Here is a 21,617-nt window from a genome sequence, read left to right on the forward strand (position 1 = left end):
AGTTAGATGTATTATTATGTGTACCGCCAGATTCCCAGACCTGAGGCGGAAGCCGGGCTCTGGCGGTACACTTTTTACTTATTTTAAAATTGTTTACATTGTGTCACTTGCTTTTAACAGTTGATATCACGAACTCCTAAAAGCCTACCTGATCCGCTGACAGACCTCATACCACGCAGCCGACTGATCGCTGCGGTGGTAATTGTTTGTTTGTTGTTTGAGCGGCCGCCATCGCAGGTGTGCTCGCTAGTCACGCCCCCTTGAGGCCACGCCCCCTGCCCTGTTATAAGGCGCCGTTTCGCAAGCCTCTTCAGAATCCAGATTCCCAGACCTGAGGCGGAAGCCGGGCTCTGGCGGTACACTTTTTACTTATTTTAAAATTGTTTACATTGTGTCACTTGCTTTTAACAGTTGATATCACGAACTCCTAAAAGCCTACCTGATCCGCTGACAGACCTCATACCACGCAGCCGACTGATCGCTGCGGTGGTAATTGTTTGTTTGTTGTTTGAGCGGCCGCCATCGCAGGTGTGCTCGCTAGTCACGCCCCCTTGAGGCCACGCCCCCTGCCCTGTTATAAGGCGCCGTTTCGCAAGCCTCTTCAGAATCCAGATTCCCAGACCTGAGGCGGAAGCCGGGCTCTGGCGGTACACTTTTTACTTATTTTAAAATTGTTTACATTGTGTCACTTTCTTTTAACAGTTGATATCACGAACTCCTAAAAGCCTACCTGATCCGCTGACAGACCTCATACCACGCAGCCGACTGATCGCTGCGGTGGTAATTGTTTGTTTGTTGTTTGAGCAGCCGCCATCGCAGGTGTGCTCGCTAGTCACGCCCCCTTGAGGCCACGCCCCTTGCATCTCATTTCCTATAACATGTGCCTAGGCAGGAAGCGCAGCGGACGAGCGCAGCGGGAGCGCCGTTTGCGCGCCTAAGGCAAGCCCGTCTGAGCCCGTCCGCGACAAGACCGCGACAGGCGCAGGAAACTCTGCCCATCCTTCCTCCCACATCTCCTACCAACCTAGCGACCTCCTTCAACTACAGGTCACTAAACAGTGTCCATGTATACTAGACCCAGCCGCACTTTCAGGCCCAGTCAGTTGCAAACACTGCCACTGGTCTACTGGCCTCTTCTCAACTATCCCATCGGCCAATACACCTCAGGCTCCCCTGCCCTCCCTCAAAGGTGGTCTGATCAACGCACGATCCATGTGCAAGCACAACCAAGATATACACGACCTTATCTTGGAGTCCGACCTAGACTGCCTCATGATAACTGAGACATGGCTGACAGCAGATAGTAATCCTGATATTGCTGTTGCCCTTCCCCTAGGATATTCGCTCCTCAGGGAAGATAGAGCTAAGGGCCGAGGTGGAGGTGTCGCTATCATCCTTAAAGACACCCTCCCTTGCCACACCTTTAGTCTAGAGCCTTTAAAAAAGACAGAAGGACTAGGCTTCTCTATTAAATTGAACGAACATACTTCGTTCACAGGCGGTCTGATATACCGCCCACTCGGTAACGCATCTGAGTTCCTCAACTCACTGTATGATTCCTTAGGACAATTCTCACTCAGATATCCATTCTTCACCCTCCTTGGTGATTTTAACCTTCATCTAGAATCGAAAATAGATGCTCAAACCATAAATTTCGTACAAACCCTCGACATGTTCAATTTTAAGCAACTTGTCACCTTACCAACCCACTCCCTAGGCCACACCCTGGATGGAGTCTGCACAAACTCTCCCTCCTTGATCACACTATCCCCTTTGTCTCAGATCTGGTCTGACCACTCCCTAATTCCATTCCACATTCTGAGCGAAAATTTACCCAACCGTAACAAAGCTGTCTCTCGCCCTGATAATCATATCAATTGGAAAAAGGTTCAGGATAACATCACTCTTAATCCCTCAATGCAAACTCAAGCACCCACCCTTTCCGGCATTGTCGACACCGACGCCGATCTTTTTCACAACTGGATCACTCAAGAAATTAAATCCAGACTCCCGCCTCCACGCCCTCGCACCTCCCGGGAAAAAACCAAAACAAATGCCCCCTGGTTCACACCAGAACTTGCAAATGCGCATCGGCTATGTAAAAAAGCAGAAAGAAACTGGCGAAAGACATACGAGGCCACTAACCGTATTTCCTATATCGCGACAAGGAAAAATTACCTGTTGGAAATCAAACTGGCAAAAAAAAAACTACTACGTCAACGCCATCAAAAACGCTGGCCAAAAACAAAAGGTGCTGTTCGCTATAGTTAAATCCTTCACGCAGCCTAAGGCACTCGTACCTGAAATCCCCCCTTCCCAGAAATTCTGTGACCAAATTTCTGATTACTTCGAGGACAAAATTGCCTCTATCCAAATCAATTTCCCCCCCCCACCACTCCCCTTGTGCCCCTTCCACTGGTCCCCCAAGGCTGCACACTAAGTAGTTTCCCCTCTGTCACTTTTGAGCAGTCGAGAAAAGCCATCCTGGCCTGCAAATCGGGCGCTCCGTCCGATCCTTGTCCCCCTAAGATACTTCACCAATTAATTGACGAGGTTAACCCGACCATCAACAACCTAATCAACTCCTCGCTTAGCTCAGGTTCAGTACCCAGTCGTTGGAAAAAAGGAATATTCAAACCCCTTATGAAGAAGGCAAATAAATCCCCAACTGACCTAACCAACCTCCGCCCAATTTCGCTACTCCCGGCTTTGAGAAAAATTACGGAACACCTAGTCCACAACGAACTTAAACGCTACCTGGATGAAAACAACCTTCTTCATCCCCAACAATCTGGTTTCCGCCCCAAGCATTCGACAGAAACCGCTCTTATCGAACTGTCTGACACCATAAAATCCCTACAAGATCAGAGAAAAAACTCCATTCTAATCCTCCTCGACTTAACGGCGGCGTTTGATACCATCTCCCACGCCATCCTCATCAGTAGACTCAGGGACATTGGCATCTCTGACTCCGCCCTATCTTGGCTAAAGTCTTTTCTCTCCGACCGATCCCAAACAGTCGCTCTGGGCGCATTCCACTCCAAAGACAAACTTGTCCCCTCAGGCGTCCCGCAAGGATCCATCCTTAGCCCCCTCCTTTTTAACATTTACCTTATTCCCCTTCTTAATTTGATAGAATCATTTGGCATACCTGTCACTTTGTATGCCGATGACACACAACTCATTGTGCCACTGGACGAACGATCCACCAAAGCTGAACTTAACCTGAAACACTGCCTGACCGAAGTATTTCGATGGATGGACAACAACCATTTGAAATGCAACTCGAGTAAAACGGAGATCCTCCCGATTGGTATCAAGAGCTCATTCTCTCCAGCACTTTGGTGGCCGGATAATTCTGCTGCCCCCCCCCCCAGACAGTATCGTCAGCCCGGAATCTCGGCGTAATCTTTGACTCCGAACTCTCCTTTGAGCAGCATGCCAGAACCGTCGCAGGCAAATGCTTCGGAACGATCAGATCCCTGAGAAAGTTCTTCGACTTCCTCCCCGTCGATGCCAGAAAAACAGTAGCAGTAGCACTCATAATCTCACGACTGGACTACTGCAACGGCCTGCTTGCAGGAGTCAAAAAGAGCACCACCCAAAAACTGCAGAGCGTTCTGCATACAGCTGCCCGTCTTGTCTTGGGCCTACCCCGCCGATCCTCTATCTCTGCAGCGCTTCGTTCACTTCACTGGCTCCCCCTTCACAAGAGGATTCTTTTCAAAATCCTGATTATAGCCTTTCGTGCCTACAACCAAACAGGCCCTAAATATCTCACCAAGCGCTTTCCCCACTATTTGCCCAACCGTCACCTTCGTTCGACCCACGACAACCTCATCCTTCCCCCTAAATACAATCTGAAAACGAAGGGTGAGAAGACTCTCAGTTTCCTTGCAGCCAAAGCTTGGAACAAACTGCCCAAAACACTCAGACAACAAACCCAGGAAAAACCCTTTAGAAAGCACCTAAAGACATGGATCTTTAATCTCTCGGATGATTACTCCAAAGCTTCCTTATAAATTCTCATGGTCTGGGTCTTTCAGGATCCTCAGCGCCAAGATGCTCCCTCCGGAGCGTACGTTGCGCTTTAGAAATACCCCTCAAATATCAAAAATATCAAATATTAACATAAATGGAAAAATATTATTGAAACAATTAAACGAAATCCATCTGCAGTTTTGATGCATTGTAATCAGGCTCTGTAGTCTCCAGTTAGAAGGGCTGCAATGAAGTTTCATGAAATTAGAAAACATGGGCCACCATGGTCTAGTGTTGGAAGGGTGTATTTATTATTTTCAGTCTAACGGTGTCTGTGCTACATTATGGTCTAAAGCCAGATTGTTGGAGGTTTTAGGTTGTGAGGGCTTGCATGGAAGTGAAGAATATCTGAAATGTCTTTTTTCTACTGAGAATACATGGGGAAACAAGTGACAGTAATCGTAAACTTTAGCTAGATCTAGCTACATTATGGAGAACTTGACTTGTTTTCATTGAAGTTAGGAGAATTCTAATACTTAGGAAGCAATTGTCCATAAGAAGAAAAAGTGTCATGTTGTTGACCAGCTGGGTTTTGAGTTCTAATGATGGCAGAGATTTTATGAGATGAGGTGATTGAAGAATTCAATGGGTGGGCCAGCAGCCGACAGAGTTAGAAGATAACAGACAACAACGCGATCCAAAAAGAATATATCTAAAGACAGACGGAATGCAATTTTTCCTTTGGACTGAGAGCAACATGTACGAATAACCTTTCGATGAGAAGGACTGAACCTAGGAATAGAAAGAAAATACATATACCTCACGCATTGAGAAAGCCCTTGCTTGCAGGCCACAAAGGGCAAAAAACGTGTTGGCTGACCTGTTTGTGAAGTAGCTTTATATGACCACATACCTGAATAAATACGTCCAAAAAACGCTAAAAGGTGCCAAACTTGTATGATATAGATTGAAAGACTTTACAATCCTGAACAAAGACTATTGAGTTTTATTACACGATATCAACTGATGCTCAGGACCATTCTCACAAACTCTTAAAAATCAATGGGTTAGGGGTTCTTTCCATTGCCTAGAGCAACAGGAACCAGACCAGAAAATCTAAAAATTAAAGGCAAGGCAATAACTGGAACCAAATACCCCTTGACTCTTCTTGTCCTATACGCAGATGGCCTTATGATATATACTTCGGATCTACATATGGCAGAGCCAATAATTAATAGTTTGACCCGGAAATGTGGCCAAGTAGCAGAATATTCCGCTAATAAGTCTAAAACAGAGATCATGGCTTGGAACTTGAAGGAAGAAACCAATATAGTCAAGAAAGAAATGAGATATCCAGGGATTAAAATCACATAAGACATTAGGAATCTCCCGTGGGCAAACTTTTTTAAGGTAATGAAAGAGGCTTGTAATGTGCTGTCGAGCTGGACCCATTTACCTTGAGCCATACTGGGGAGAGTAAATCTATTTATAATGTCTATCCCCTCAAAATGTACTTTTTATTTAATGCAATGCCCCTAACATTCAAGGATGAGTGGTTAGAAAAAATGCAGGGCAGGAGCAGCAGTTTCATTTGGGCCTCAAAAGGACCACAGATAGCGTGCAAGAAATAATAGAGAAAGAAGGATAAAAGGGGCTTATCCCTGCCCGACTTACGCTATCACACCTGAGCTTTTCTACTAAAAAATGGTAAGATGCTTCTGCATGAGGTCAATGGCTCAGAAATTGGAAAGATGTTCAGTTCCATGCTGGTGGACATATGAGTGGACACCTAGGTGTCATGAATAGGTTTGGTGATTGTAGTGATATAGAAACTACTATGTATTGAACCACTTGATGACCTTTGACTACCATTGTTTTAATTTATTTTATGTGTTTTAATTCACTATATCTTGAATGTACAACATCAATTCTAGTGCACTGTCATTTTGCCTTGTGATTTCTTTTTGTGTCTCCTTGTAGCTTCAGCGAGGGGGTGTTTCACAGAGTAAGACAGCCTTAGCCCTGCGCAGAACAGAATGTGTGGGATGTGGGTTTGAAAGCATGACAGAGAGAAATATGTGGAATGTACGTCCCTGCCTCTGAGGACAGTGATGTAGGCAGTGGTGCACAAATGTGCATTAGGTTGTACATTGTAAAATTGAGTTTTATCTATGGGCTTTAACGTGCCCTAAACTCTATCTTGAATTCTGACTATCACTGGCTTGAGCACTGCACATACATGCAGGCCCCCAGGTTACGCATGGTTATTCAGGTTATTCACATTCAATATTGTTTTCCTCTTTGAGGGTGTTTTTAAGCTTCACTAAGATAAGGAGCTGGATCATGCCGAGAGAATACGTGAGAACTCCTTTGCCTTGGAATGCTTGTATGGAGCTCGGCAGGCACCAGTAACTTTCCTTACTGTAGAGGATGTCTTCTCATGCATTGAGAACATTATAAAACTGGGTTTTCTTTGCTCGGCAACCGGGATTTCTCCTGAGAGACGGACACGTCTGCTCAGTGCTGCCTTTCCAGACTTGAGGACTCTCTGGACCCCAGGACTGTAATTTGGGATTCCCCAGTCTTGCGTGGGCTAAGATGAAGATATTGCAGCTGGTGAGATATTTTCTGTGATCATTGGTATTGAGATGTGTTTTGTCTGTCTGTGTGCTGAGTGACCAGCCTGTGAAGAATTTTCATTCATTGGTTCTTGTTCATTAGCATTCTTACTTCTTGTATTTGATTACTTGCATTTGACAGTACCTGTTCCTTGCATTGAATGTCCATTTTTATTATATTAGCTCTCTTGCATTTGCTTTATGAGTATTCCTTTACTATAGTATGCTTATGTTGTGCTCCATTCTTATTATTTGACTTGTAAGTGATTATATTTGCATGTGTTTTCCCATAATTATCTGCTTGTACTTTATCCCATTCATGTGTTCATTATTATTTGCTTACACACACACACACACTATATATATATATATATATATATATATATATATATATATATATATATATTTTTTTTTCATCAAAAGTGCCCATCGAGCTAGGACGCACTCTCTGCTTTAGAAACCATCCGGTTTTATTTCCATGGCAAACCAGCAAAACATCCCAGGTACAATTGCAGCCTGACGCGTTTCGAGGTACAACCTCTTAATCATAGGCATTGCGCTGCGCAGATGGCTCCAATCATTATTCTTAATTACATGCCTTGCCCCCAGTGGGCCACGCTGATGCGTCAAATTCTAAAGTGCATGTCGGACTTTGTAGTCCATGATGGGAGCATTAATGTTCCTTGTAGTAAGTTCTGCGTTAGTCACAAGTAAAATAAAATTACATTATTCACCCTCAGTGGGCCCCAGGATGTTGCCGGTTTCAAGTTACCTCTTCAGCAGTGCTTCGTGGCAGTAAGACATAGTTCAAAGCCACAGCCTCTCACTAAGGTCGGAGATGGTGCTGTCCTACACGGCAGGGCTGCCGTGGAATATTTTTTCATCAAAAGTGCCCATCGAGCTAGGACGCACTCTCTGCTTTAGAAACCATCCGGTTTTATTTCCATGGCAAACCAGCAAAACATCCCAGGTACAATTGCAGCCTGACGCGTTTCGAGGTACAACCTCTTAATCATAGGCATTGCGCTGCGCAGATGGCTCCAATCATTATTCTTAATTACATGCCTTGCCCCCAGTGGGCCACGCTGATGCGTCAAATTCTAAAGTGCATGTCGGACTTTGTAGTCCATGATGGGAGCATTAATGTTCCTTGTAGTAAGTTCTGCGTTAGTCACAAGTAAAATAAAATTACATTATTCACCCTCAGTGGGCCCCAGGATGTTGCCGGTTTCAAGTTACCTCTTCAGCAGTGCTTCGTGGCAGTAAGACATAGTTCAAAGCCACAGCCTCTCACTAAGGTCGGAGATGGTGCTGTCCTACACGGCAGGGCTGCCGTGGAATATTTTTTCATCAAAAGTGCCCATCGAGCTAGGACGCACTCTCTGCTTTAGAAACCATCCGGTTTTATTTCCATGGCAAACCAGCAAAACATCCCAGGTACAATTGCAGCCTGACGCGTTTCGAGGTACAACCTCTTAATCATAGGCATTGCGCTGCGCAGATGGCTCCAATCATTATTCTTAATTACATGCCTTGCCCCCAGTGGGCCACGCTGATGCGTCAAATTCTAAAGTGCATGTCGGACTTTGTAGTCCATGATGGGAGCATTAATGTTCCTTGTAGTAAGTTCTGCGTTAGTCACAAGTAAAATAAAATTACATTATTCACCCTCAGTGGGCCCCAGGATGTTGCCGGTTTCAAGTTACCTCTTCAGCAGTGCTTCGTGGCAGTAAGACATAGTTCAAAGCCACAGCCTCTCACTAAGGTCGGAGATGGTGCTGTCCTACACGGCAGGGCTGCCGTGGAATTTTTTTTCATCAAAAGTGCCCATCGAGCTAGGACGCACTCTCTGCTTTAGAAACCATCCGGTTTTATTTCCATGGCAAACCAGCAAAACATCCCAGGTACAATTGCAGCCTGACGCGTTTCGAGGTACAACCTCTTAATCATAGGCATTGCGCTGCGCAGATGGCTCCAATCATTATTCTTAATTACATGCCTTGCCCCCAGTGGGCCACGCTGATGCGTCAAATTCTAAAGTGCATGTCGGACTTTGTAGTCCATGATGGGAGCATTAATGTTCCTTGTAGTAAGTTCTGCGTTAGTCACAAGTAAAATAAAATTACATTATTCACCATCAGTGGGCCCCAGGATGTTGCCGGTTTCAAGTTACCTCTTCAGCAGTGCTTCGTGGCAGTAAGACATAGTTCAAAGCCACAGCCTCTCACTAAGGTCGGAGATGGTGCTGTCCTACACGGCAGGGCTGCCGTGGAATATTTTTTCATCAAAAGTGCCCATCGAGCTAGGACGCACTCTCTGCTTTAGAAACCATCCGGTTTTATTTCCATGGCAAACCAGCAAAACATCCCAGGTACAATTGCAGCCTGACGCGTTTCGAGGTACAACCTCTTAATCATAGGCATTGCGCTGCGCAGATGGCTCCAATCATTATTCTTAATTACATGCCTTGCCCCCAGTGGGCCACGCTGATGCGTCAAATTCTAAAGTGCATGTCGGACTTTGTAGTCCATGATGGGAGCATTAATGTTCCTTGTAGTAAGTTCTGCGTTAGTCACAAGTAAAATAAAATTACATTATTCACCCTCAGTGGGCCCCAGGATGTTGCCGGTTTCAAGTTACCTCTTCAGCAGTGCTTCGTGGCAGTAAGACATAGTTCAAAGCCAAAACAACGGTAGTCCTTTGCTTGAGAAGCACACGAGCACACAGCGAGGTTACCAGCCTCAGTCATCAGGTATGGACACAGTTCACAAAGCCAGTATCGTACGGTGTGCACACTCCTATATAATTACCCAATGACACGCCCCTGATTGGGGCAGCTCAAATGAGACAGAGATTGTGCATTTAAATAAAAGGTGAAATTATTGCACTACAACCCCCATAATGCCTTCACACTGTCTCATTTGAGCTGCACCAATCAGGGGCGTGTCATTGGGTAATTATATATGAGGGAGTGTGCACACCGAAGTACGTTACTTACCGTGAAGTGCCTTTGAAAAAGTAGTAACGAAACACGTCAGGCATCACGCAAGTCTTCTTTCAACATACTGGCTTTGTGAACTGTGTCTATAGCAAAGGACTACCGTTGTTTTGATATATATATATATATATATGTCACATTGCAATGCTGATTTCATTTGACCTTCTTCAAAAGTCTTTCTGTTGGAGAGTGTTGCACAAAAAAAAAAAACACGCTTTATTCTGAAAATTGTCTCTTGATTTGTCTCATTTGGTGAGTGTGAAGCCCCTTTCAAGGTGTTTTCTTGCCTTACTGAATGCCTCTGCTAGGGAGTGCTAAATGTCTTTTATTTGGGAGTGTAATGCAAGACAGTGAGCCCAAATTTTACAAAAAGGTGTGACTCAAGGTATTACAAAGCTTGGCTGAACTATGGTGTCGGATTAGAAATGAGATCAAACTCACCCATTATCGCAAGTTTGCACCCATTTGGGATTCACCGGGCTTCCCTGAATGGACCTAGGACAACTTGGCACCACCTGTACTAGGAGCAGGCTTTGTGAGATGGGGGCATCTGGTGGAAGAAGGTAGGCTGATTCCATGGGACGAACTTGTTGAGTTGGCTGACAATAAAATCTCAAAATTCAAATACCTCCAAATTAAAAGCTGGTGCCAGACAACAGAAGCGGATACAGGAGAATCCAATAGTCTAGAGAACAGCTCAAATTAGATACCAAGAGCCAAGGAGGTCTCCAGATGGTACTGGTTGTTAGTGGACTTGGCAGATGGGGTTTTTGGACTGCCAGATGAGCTGTGGAAAAGTCACTTGCCTGAGATCCAGCTAGATAAATTATGGCAAGTATCTTTTAACACTCTTTACAGTACCGTTAAGCCCACCAATCTAAGGAGAAACCATCTTTTCTGCTGACACAGGGCATATTGGACCCCTCTAAATCTGTCAAAACGGGGGAATGGAGGAATGGCGAGATGCACAAACTGTGGTTTAGAAAAGGCTGATGATGTCCACATTTAAGGAATCCCAGAGATACAAAAGTTTTGGGTGGATGCGAGTACGTGTTTGACGAGCATTCTTGATATGGTAGTTCAGGTAAACCTATCTTGTATTATCTTTGGGCTCGTAGGGGAACAGGAAAGACTGATCAAGAATGAAATACAACTGATATTCTACTCAACCCCACTTGCTCACAGGTAGCTTTGCAGGAAATGGATTAGTAATCTCCCACCTGTGGTATCTGATTGGGTATGCTCTATTAAATACACCCTTAAGATACATAGGTCAGAAGTGGGAAAGAAAAACAAGTTTTTGACTCCAGTATTGAGATGGTTTTAACAAGAGAGAGAGTTATCCATTTGAAAGACACTTATTAGAGAATGGTCCATTGATTATGCCTCTCTCCTGTCTCCAAATCTTTCATCGTGTTTTACCATCGGTTTTGATGGCCGAGGTATAAGAAGAAAATTGAATTTTATGCCTTAGGTGAGGTCAATCCTCCAGGTCAAGGGTGCACACAGAAGAAGATTTCAGAGGGTTAACCTAAGGCGAATGAGGAAAACAAATTGTATTAGCTTAAAATAAAGAGATGATTAAAGTATTTTCTCCATGATCCCTTTGGAAACATATTATGGCCATGCTAGTACTCTTTCCAATACTTGGTTTTTGCAATATTTCCCGGAGTTAACCTCTAGTGAGATTCAGGCTTTGAGACACCCTTTTGGCCACGCTAATTACTCTGCTTACCAGCAGATAGATTGCCTGGGCATGCCTGTCCCACTTGAGCAAGAGGGAAACAGGCCAGTCTCTGTCATCATTCCCACAGAGAGGGTCATTTGAGTTTTTGAGGGAAGAAACCAACTCTGTGTCAGTTAGGGATTAAGTTAAAAGCCCATGAAAAGCACTTGCAGAAAACCAATTGATTCCACCTTTATGAGAAAAATCACAATGTTCTGCAAGAGGGTGGGACCATGATGTGTGCTGCTTCTAGAAGTGGTGAGAGATTACGTGGCATCTCCGAATTGGGCAAAGATACCCATCTACTGGAACTCTCCACCTTCGCTTTTATATTATGCAGAAAAGATAAACTTTGAAAAGAAGAGGAACTACAGAGGAAGAAAAAAGTATCTCTACATTGGATGAACTCTTGTGTGGAATAGAGGTAAACTCTTGATTTTAACTTCTAGGGACTCTGTCTCCAAAAGCAGTGACACTGTCCGACCAACTCTCTCCGGGGGATAGCAGAGACTGGAATTGCTGAGGACGACGAAGGAGAGAGTTCCCTTGGACCTTTGTGGATCTGTTCTGGCTATAGGTGCCAGCAGCTGCTCCTATATGAACTGGTGCCCTCGACGTAGCTAGGAGGCTATGGAACATGGGCAGTGCAGGCAGGCGGAGTAGGCTCTCTTGGCAACCATAATGCACTAATGTTGTGAAACTCTGAGCCCAGGAGCAGGGAGCAGGATATTTTCCTTAATGGAAGGAGAACAGTCTAAAATGAACCATCAATAATCAGAAAACGACATAGGAAGCATCCAGTAGTTGAAGAGTAGGTCACAGTTTTTTTCTTAATTTAATAATTTGACAAGATTTTTTAGGCTAGGATGCCCTACACTGACAGTCCTGGTGGACTGGAGCATGTCACAAAGAATGTAAGGCAGCAAACTCCATGCAAATCCGATATCTGGAGCAAGAGATAGTTTTATCAGTATTGGCTTATCGTTTTGCAAGATGCCCAGTGGATCCCAAGGTTTACCTGCCTAAGAACAACTGCATCACATCATGCAGTTTCATCTGAGACTTTCTGAGGAATGGTGGTGAGGCTGTACCCTGAGGGACCAGCAGCAACAATCACACCACTGTGCAGAAGTTGAAGAAAAAAATTCCTATGTTAGGCCCGTGCACAGAAGGGTCAGGAATACAGGCGTGCATCATGCTCTCATTTTCCAACTCCCCTGGTGAGGACCAGATTCCAGGGGGACAACACATCCATCAAGTTAAGGGAGCACTTGAACCAGCAAGAGGGGCCTTGTGGCGGGGCACCAAAAAGGATCTGAGTTTAGCATGAGCTCCCTTTTTGTCTGAGACCCTTTAGAGGGTGTCACCCTAGGTATTTTCACCTAACATTTTGTAAATATTTATTTTGTGCACATACAATAGCGCGTGTGATAAAGTACTTCTTCTTTGCATGAGAAAAAGCACTGGCAGGAGAGTCTAACTGTAAGTGGTGCTTGTTGCATTGCTGATATCTGAGTCTCTAGGCCACAACATCCCCTTAAGGATGCCTTGAACTGCTTTACCTTACTTAGTCAAATGCAAAAGGGGTGCTTTCTATTCAGTCTGGGGGCCCATAGTATGGGGCCCCATGACAACAGCAGTGAATACCCTCAGATGTTACAATTGTGGGAAACTTCCCTCTTATCTGCGATGGAACTTCACATTCAAGATTTCACAAGTGTTTAACTACAATTGTGGAGTAGAGAGATGGTCTTTACGCGCCATGGGGAAAAAGTTCTAGTAAAGAAAAGGGCAAGTAATGTCAGGGTGTTGTAGAACTTTGCGATCTCCTTGGTGCACTTGCTATGACCTTTGTGTGCATATTCTACATAAGTGTTTGCAAAATGTGATGGCATAGTTATGTGATCAGTCAATGAAATGGGTTAAGTACTGAACAAGCATGCATGCATTGTGATGATAACTTAATTTGCTCTATGTCAAATAAACAGATATATAGTCACCGAAGTTAAGTAACTTGTGCATCTGAAATAAACACGTTAGTGATTGATTCCTTACCTTAGAATAGATACCCCGGCAATACCAACCCCGGTGGTGGGTCTGCGAACCAAGATCACACCAGGAAGTCCCGGAGAACAGAAGGGTCAAAGAATCGTCTCTCCAGACTTGGCTGTCCAGGCAATAGTGCTTAGTAAAAGTATGCAGCGAGGCTCATGTAGCTGCCTGACAGATGTCTTGTAAGGGGACACCACGTCCCAATGCCGTAGTGGCAGCCGCCGCCCTGGTGGAATGGGCGCGCAGCCCCAATGGAGGCCCCTTCTTTGCCAGAGAGTAATAGGCTTTAATACACAAGACGACCCATCTGGAGATGGTCCGCTTGTGTACGGCCCGACCTTACTTGGCGCCAGCGTAGCCAACAAAGAGCTGGTCATCCACCCGGAACTGTTGTGTGCGATTAAGGTAAAATGAGAGCATACGTTTTGGGTCCAGACGGTGGAGCCTCTCTTCCTCTCTGGACGGATGCAGAGGCGGAAAGAAGGTGGGCAAAGTGATGGTCTTCCCAATGTGAAAGGCATTGACAACCTTTGGCAGAAAGGATGGACATGTCCTGAGCACAACCTTGTCTGTATGGACAAACAGAAAAGGAGGTTTGCAAGAAAGAGCCTGGAGCTCACTTACTCTCCTAGCAGAGGTGATGGCAACCAGGAAAGCAGTCTTCAGAGGACAGTTGTGAAGAGGCTCAAAGGGAGCGCACATTAAGAATGTGAGAATCCGGTTCAAGTCCCACTGTGGCATTACGAAGGGAATAGGAGGAAAAAGGTGAGTAATGCCTTTAAGGACTCTGTTAACAACAGGGGACTTGAAAAGAGAGGGCTGATCAGGGAGCCTGAGAAAGGCCGAAATAGCAGAAAGATAGCCCTTGATAGTGCCCTGAGTAGAGTCCTGCTGGGCCAAAGAAATAAGTAAAAGTAGGACCTCAGAAAGAGGGGCAGAGAGGGGATCCACTGACTTTGCTGTGCACCATGCCACAAACTTGTTCCACCTGCAGGCGTATACCAACTTAGTGGAGGGACGCCTGGTTGCCAGAATGACATCACAGATTTCAGGAGCACGTCAAAAGGAATCAACTGCCGCCGCTCAATCTCCACGCACAGAGGTTTAGACTGGACAGGTTCGGGTGGAGGACCGTCCCCTGCTGCTGCGACAGAAGATCCTCCCAAAGAGGCAGTCGGATCGGGGATCGATAGTCACACTGAGTAGCTCGGGATACCAAACTCTTTGAGCCAGTCCGAAGCCACAAGAATGACTTGGGCCTGGTCGTGCCTGATCTTCTTCAGCAATCAGGGCAGAAGTGGTATAGGCGGAAAGGCGTACAACAGACCGCAGCTCAACTCGCGACGAAAAGCATCGCCGAGCGAGTGCCGCCTTGGAAATTCCAACGCACAGAACTGCTGACATTGCGCGTTCTCTTCGGTGGTGAATAGATCTAACCAAGGCTTTCTCCACTGTTGAAAGAGACCTTGCGCCACGTCCGAGTGAAGACGCCATTCGTGATCCATCATGCACCTGCGGCTGAGTTTGTCTGCCCTGGCGTTCAGTGAACCTGTCAGGTGTTGAACCACCAGGTAAATGCCCTGATGTTCCAGCCGTGTCCAGAGGCGCAGAGCCTCCTGACATAGGGTCCACAACCCCACCCCGCCCTGTTTGTTGCAGTACCACATGGCAGTGGTGTTGTCTGCGAACACCTGCACTACTCTCCCCTTGACAGAGGGAAGGAATGCCTTCAGTGCAAGTCGGAACACTCGGAGCTCCAGAAGGTTGATATGGAGCCTGGACTCCGCCGGAGACCAGAAGCCTCTAATCTCCGCTTCTCCCATGTGGCTGCACCATCCCAGCAGGGACGCATTCATCACCACTGTGTGCTCCGGTTGGGGAAGGGAGTGGGATCTGCCAATGACCCAATGTCGGCTTGTGAGCCACCACTGCAGCTGTTGTGCAGTGCCCACCGAGATCTGGACGTAATCAAACAGGTTCCCCTGATGCTGCGCCCACTGGAAATTCAGGTTCCACTGCAGAGCCCGCATATGTCATCTGGCATGATTGACCAGCAGGATGCAGGAGGCCCAGCAGATTCCGGGTCATCCTGACTGAAACCAAGGATAGAGGTTGAAAGATCGGACACAGAGCCTGAATATCCTGGACTCGCCGTTCGGGAGGATAGACCCGAAAGTGCGTCGTATCCAGAACGGCTCCGATGGAGAGGAGCTTCTGAGAGGGAATCAGGTGCGACTTCGGCACATGGATGGAGAACCCCAGCAAATGCAGGAGGTCGGCCGTAGTCTGGAGGTGGGAGACGACTGTCCGGGGTGAGCCCGCCTTCAACAGCCAGTCGTCGAGATAAGGGAAGACTGGAACACCTGATCTGCGCAGATGAGCTGCGACCACCACCATCACTTTCGTGAAAACCCCAGGGGCCAAAGGGGAGCACGGTGAACTGAAAGCGCTCGTGGCCTACCGTAAACCGCAGGTAACGCCGGTGGGCCGGCAGGATAGGAATATGGAAATATGCGTCCTGCAGGTCCAATGCTACCATCCAGTTTTCAGGGTCGAAGGCAGACAAGACCTGAGCCAGAGTTAACATCTTGAACTTCTCCTTCCAGAGGAAGCGATTGACGTACCGGAGGTCCAAGATAGGACGCAGGCCCTTGTCCTTCTTGGGCATCAGAAAATAGTGGGAGTAACAACCGCGTCCTACTTCTGGCGCAGGAACATTCTCGATGGCCCCCTTGGCCAAGAGGGCCGTGACTTCCTGTTGAAGAAGTGCCCAGTGATCCCCGACATGCGGTGGTACTGGGGTGGCATGGCTGGAGGGGTAGTCTCGGAGGGGAGGGAGTAGCCCCTTTGGGCTATTTGTAAAACCTGACTGTCCGAAGTGATGGTGCACCAGTGGGGGAGGTGATGGAGAATCCTGCTGCCCACTGGCATTTGATGGGCCTGAAAAGCAGACTAGGAAAGTTTGGAGGCAGTGGAGGCTGGTGTGGAGGTGGACTGACCCGCCCGCTGGCCCCCTGAGCCACCTCGGCGGGTCCCACGCTCGCGCTGAGACTGTGGCACTGAAGCGAACGTGTCAGGGCACCCCTTCCGTGGCCAAGAAAGGAACGAAAAGCAGAAGGTGGAGGACGCCGCGTGGCGGAAAGGCCCAGGGACTTGGCCGTAGCCTGCGAGTCCTTAAAGTGCTCCCACGCACTATCTACTTTGATGGCATTCACCTTTTTGGCAACAAAGGGCATGTCCATCAGAGTGTTCTGGACATCCCCAGAAAAACCAGTTGTCCTCAGCCAGGCGGAGCGCCACTGTTGTGGAAATCGCCCTGCCCAGCTAATCGGATGTGTCAAGGCCACAACGAATCGTGAACTTGGCTGAATCCCTCCCTTCAGCAATAACGTGAGAGAGCACTGTCCGGGCGTCCTCCGGACATTGAGGTAGCACACGCGCCACCGTATCCCACACACAGTGGGAATAACGGCCCAAGAGGCATGCGGTGTTCACAGACCGCAGCCCTGAACTGGCGTAAGAAAAAATCTTCTTACCAAACTGCTCCAGTTTCTTGGATTCCCTGTCCGGAGGCGTGGTAGGGAATGCGCTTGGGGATGCAGAGTCTTGGACAACCAAGCTCTTAGGGGTGGGGTGAAAGTTCATTATTAAAGGGCAGCAGTAGCTCCGCAGAGGTAGCTGCCGGCTGAAGCACTTCTGTAAGGAGGTTAGTCCTGATGGCCACTGTAGGGAGTTTGAGGTGGAGGGCCTCGGCCGCCCTATGCAACACCACTGCATAACTTGCACCCTCCTCTGTAGCCATGGTAGGAGGAGTGAGCAGGCCACTGTCAGGAGAGGTATCAAGACCACTGGCCTCCCCCAGTCCAGGTCAAACTCACATTGTGCTGTGAGAGGGTCCTCAGACCCCTCCCAGTCCTACCCTTCCTCTGAAGGCTGATGGACAGGCTGGAAATATGGAGGCTGGACAAAGGGACAGAAATCCAGCGTTCCAGCGCCGTATCCATATCGGGGCTAACACCGGGGACAACGTCGTCCGGCATGATGGCCGATGTCGGAGGTGGTGCCGGTGGGGTCGACGTCAGTGGAGGTGTCATAAGGTCAACCGACATCTACTGGGATCCGCGCCTGGATCCAAGGGGGCCCTGCGGCGCCTGAGCCGACAGTAAAGGGCGAGGACCCCCGAAGGCGCACCAGCGGGGCCCGACGGCCCAAAGAGGCGAGCCATGGCTGATAGAAATTCCTGCAGCTGGGCCGGATTTGCCGACGGACCCAGAAAGGGTGGGTTGGCTGACAGAGACTGCATAGGCTGCAGCTGGGCCGGAGTTTCCGACGGAGCCGAGAAGGGCGGGTAGGCTGACGGAGACTGCATAGGCTCCGCTGGAGCCACGGGGGAGGCACCACCCACGTCGCGCGACGGGAAGTCGGAGAGCGATGGCGCTTCTTCAACTTCTTGTGATGCTTTGTCTCACCTGACCCCGAGTGCGCAGACTTCGATCCTGACGAACGATGGTGGTGGCTCCGCGACCGGTCCCTCGACCTCCCACAGGACTGGGACCTTGAGCGGGTCGGAGCCGACTGCCGGACTTCAAGCAACTTTTGGGACCGCTCCCGCAAAGTCTTCGGCGCCATGGACCATCAGTCGGGGCACAACTTGGGGTCGTGGTTGCACCCCAGGCAGTAGAGACACATGCGGTGCGGGTCCGTCACCAACATCATGCGATGACAGTCCCCGCAGGACTTGAAGCCGGGCATCCCTACGGCACCAGGAGTCGATCAACTCGAAAAATAGAGACAAAAAGGCCTCGAAAAACTCAGTCAAAAAGTGACTGGGGGTCCCGCTCTCTCCGGATCTGCGCTTGCTGGCACGGAAAAAGAAAGAACTGACGTTAGCACGTATGGGTGGCATCTAAGTAGCTGCCGCGACGTCATCTCGGCGACCACGACGCAAACGACAGATGCGGAGCCGCACGACGCCACCTTCCGACGCGCAGGGGTACTGCTGAAGTAAACTTTCCGGATCCAGTCTGACACATGGGGGTAATTCTAAGGTAAGGAATCCATCACTAACGTGTTTCTTTCAGATCTCCAAGGTTTTCAAAGATTCTGTTGAGGCTCTGGATGATAGGGCTGTGGTACTGGACCGTGCTCTTTATCACCGATAGGTTTTGCCACGAGTCTGTATCCTGAGATGCCATTTGGGAATGTTACCTGATGCACACGGGCAGAGGAGGTAGTTTGGGTAAAAACTTTAAAAAAGTCAAAATAATCTTCGGGAAAGGAACATACTGCTATTGGGGTAGATTTGTTGCACCATCCCACTTTTACCTGCTATGGCTTTGCGACATTTCCTTCTGGAACTTTTGGTTTCTCTCTCAGAATTATAAATACAAGCTAAAGGGTCCTGCTGTGTTTTGTGTTGTCTTGGGATGGTATTGATAAAGGTGTTTATATGTGATGTTAGCCCATTTGGCAGCTGTGTGTCTTCATATAAAATACATGTTTTACTTACAGATATATTTCTAAATGGCTCTCAGGAAAAGGCATTACATTAGAAAATAATAACTGCAACTTTGAGCTACCGCATTATGGCGCAGAATTGACATCGTGGTTTTTCCCGTGTAGTGTTCAAAGCATCTGGAATACTGTGACATTGGTAACTACAAGGTGAACGTGGGTTCTAAATGTCATTAAATGCGGTCTTAAAATTAATACGGGAATGGATTTCTTTTAGAGAACAAGGCTGTATTCCTAACACTTGTAGCTTCCCAAATGTGCTATTTTTCATCCTTGTATTAAACATCATATTCACCAGCTAAAAGCACAATCATACCAAAAGCAATGTTGTATTACAGCTTTGATAACAATCCGAGATTAGAAGTACATTCTTTCATAATGCTTATTAATTCTCCGTCGCTGGCTCTTCTAATTTAAAGGAGGAATCACAAAGGCCTAATTAAATCGAGAAATGAACTATTTTATTATCAAACATTGGGCTACGATGTCCAGCACGAAGCTGATGTAGAGACCTATTTGTTGCACATCCTTTAAAGAATAACAAAAAAAAAAAAATCAGATCTGGAAGTGCAGATAAAAGGTCTGGTGCTGTGTAACACGATGTGTTCATTTTTGTATTCTCTACAAAACTAGAGGGTTATCCATTCCCTGGTTCCGCATCGCAGCATTAGCTTTGAAAACTCACCTTTTGTTCTGCTGTCATGGTTAGGCTTTGTAGTCGGCCTGTCATATTTCCTAAGCTTTTCTCAAAAGCTGCTACCAGATGAGACTGTGAAAGAATCGAGAAGAAAATCTTTCAAAATGTCATAAGGGTTTTAACAGGAACATAGTTAACATTTCTTTGGCAAGCAAACAAAAACATTGTTCACGCTTTTGGCTAGTGAAACATTAATTCCAGTAATCCTTAGAACACTGCAGCAGGCACTTTGATTCACTCTCACCTGGGATGCGAAAATTGTAAAACAGAAGCAGAGAAGGAATATTGCATTGCCACAACTAGGTATTCTCGAGCGTGAAGCGTTAAGACATCTGGCCTTCCAGCACTTTGGCTGTCCATCTCTTGTGCTTCGGAAACAGGTACACCACGTTGCAGAAATTATGTGATTTACAGAGAGGGAGCAAATCTGTCATCTGACAAACTGTCAGTGCTTTTTGCAACAGTCAAACAAATATTAAAGAATAGTCTTTTCAACCCTTTCTGTAAAACCCACAGTACATGAATGCTCTGTGGCAATTTATTTTTGGGCCACTTAACGAGGGGATTTCAGCAATTTGTATTACCAGCCAGAAAGAGGACAGTGCTCTCCCTACACCACAAGCTCACAACCTGTGCTCCCCCACTGCCGACTGTTACCCAGCATCACCCTCTCACATTATGTACGCCCAACGTCTACAAGGGTGCCACAGCTACCGCCACTCCATAGATCTGCAGCATAAGAGTCAGAGAGACATCTCAGCCACCCCTGTGATTACCCTATGATGTCATCAATGCCTGCCTTGGAGCCTTTCACAGTCACCGAGCCCCTACGGCCGTAGGCCGCCCGCTGGAAGGCTTGGGTGGAACACCTAGAGACAATCTCTGAGGCAGCAGAGATAAGTACAGGTGGCCCCTATATGTCTTGTCAACATACAAGGCCAACCAGCCTCAGCTCTTATAGACACAGGTGCCTCTGTAAACTTAATGGCTGCAGATGTCTATCGTAGCCTGGCTGGCCCTCCTACACTACGCCACACCAGAGTCCAGGTGCAGGACTTCAGCAACCGCTCACCATTGCAGCGTTAAGGGATGTTTTAGGCTGGCCTCACCCATGACTACACCGTTTTTTTTTGTTGTTAAATCTGTTTGACATTTAACACTTTCCATATTAATGAAACAACATATGACAACGCCAGTGTATACATTACAATTATATGGTCCATTTCTGATTACATTGCAAAGCGGGCTCCAATAAGCCTGTGGAGTGCTTAGCACTGAGAATCGGGATACATATGTCGTGATGTACTAATGTCTGCGTCCTTTGTAGCATAGGTACTATGGAGAGGAGTAGGAAATTCCATGTTGTCCAAGAGTTTTATGCTACAGATCTGAACTGTGGAGTGGGGTTCAACATAATGAGGACAAGGCGAAGGAAGGGATGCAACTGCGAGTAAAACGCTGCTGCTCTCTCCCTGATGTGGACCAGTCCACTCGTGTGTGCTATACGCAGGAGAGTTCTTATATGTGTGTACCAGCCCATTAGGGGGCCCTGCTATAAAGCGGTCTTAGCTGTATCTCTGAAGGTGTGGTGGCTGATGAGTCTTGCCAATTATACCACTGCGGCGGCCATGTCCTCCTCCCACGCTGAAGAACCCCCTGCTGTCGCATCCATCCTTAGCAAATCTGATAGCATGGTCTCCCACTCAGCGGCTAGAGAGAATTTGCAGAGGCCTAATAGGTCCTCCTTGCGTAAGGCAACATTCTCCGCCCTGGCCCAGTTAAGTAAATAGCGGCGCCACGCTATTGCGTGCGGAGCAGTTGGCGCTCTCCAGCATTTCATGATTAGGCGTTTAGCGGTGGCTAGGCCCAGGTCTGGAAAGCAGGAAGAGGCCCTGTGTTTCCTGCCCCTTTTGAACAAATGATGGCTACAGACCTCCCATTAGAAAGGAATGTCCTGTCCAGAGCAGTGGGTTAAGATTGTAGCCACCTCAATCCAGTATAGTTTGGGGCAGTGCCATAGCATGTGTAGGA

At 47.3% G+C, this 21,617-nt stretch overlaps 1 protein-coding gene across 3 annotated transcripts in view; it reads right to left on the bottom strand.

Annotated features, from left to right (window-relative positions):
• Window positions 1-21,617, bottom strand: part of NAV3 (neuron navigator 3) — a 1,112,283-nt gene that overhangs the window by 164,722 nt on the left and 925,944 nt on the right. For all 3 annotated transcript variants that reach the window (XM_085653004.1, XM_085653005.1, XM_085653006.1), the window contains exon 23: window positions 19,575-19,658. In XM_085653004.1, coding sequence (XP_085509130.1) covers window positions 19,575-19,658 — 84 coding nt within the window. The remainder of the gene's footprint in view (window positions 1-19,574; window positions 19,659-21,617) is intronic.

This window comes from Triturus cristatus, chromosome 4_1 (assembly GCF_964204655.1).
Source record: "Triturus cristatus chromosome 4_1, aTriCri1.1, whole genome shotgun sequence".
Classification (NCBI taxonomy): Eukaryota; Metazoa; Chordata; class Amphibia; order Caudata; family Salamandridae; genus Triturus; species Triturus cristatus.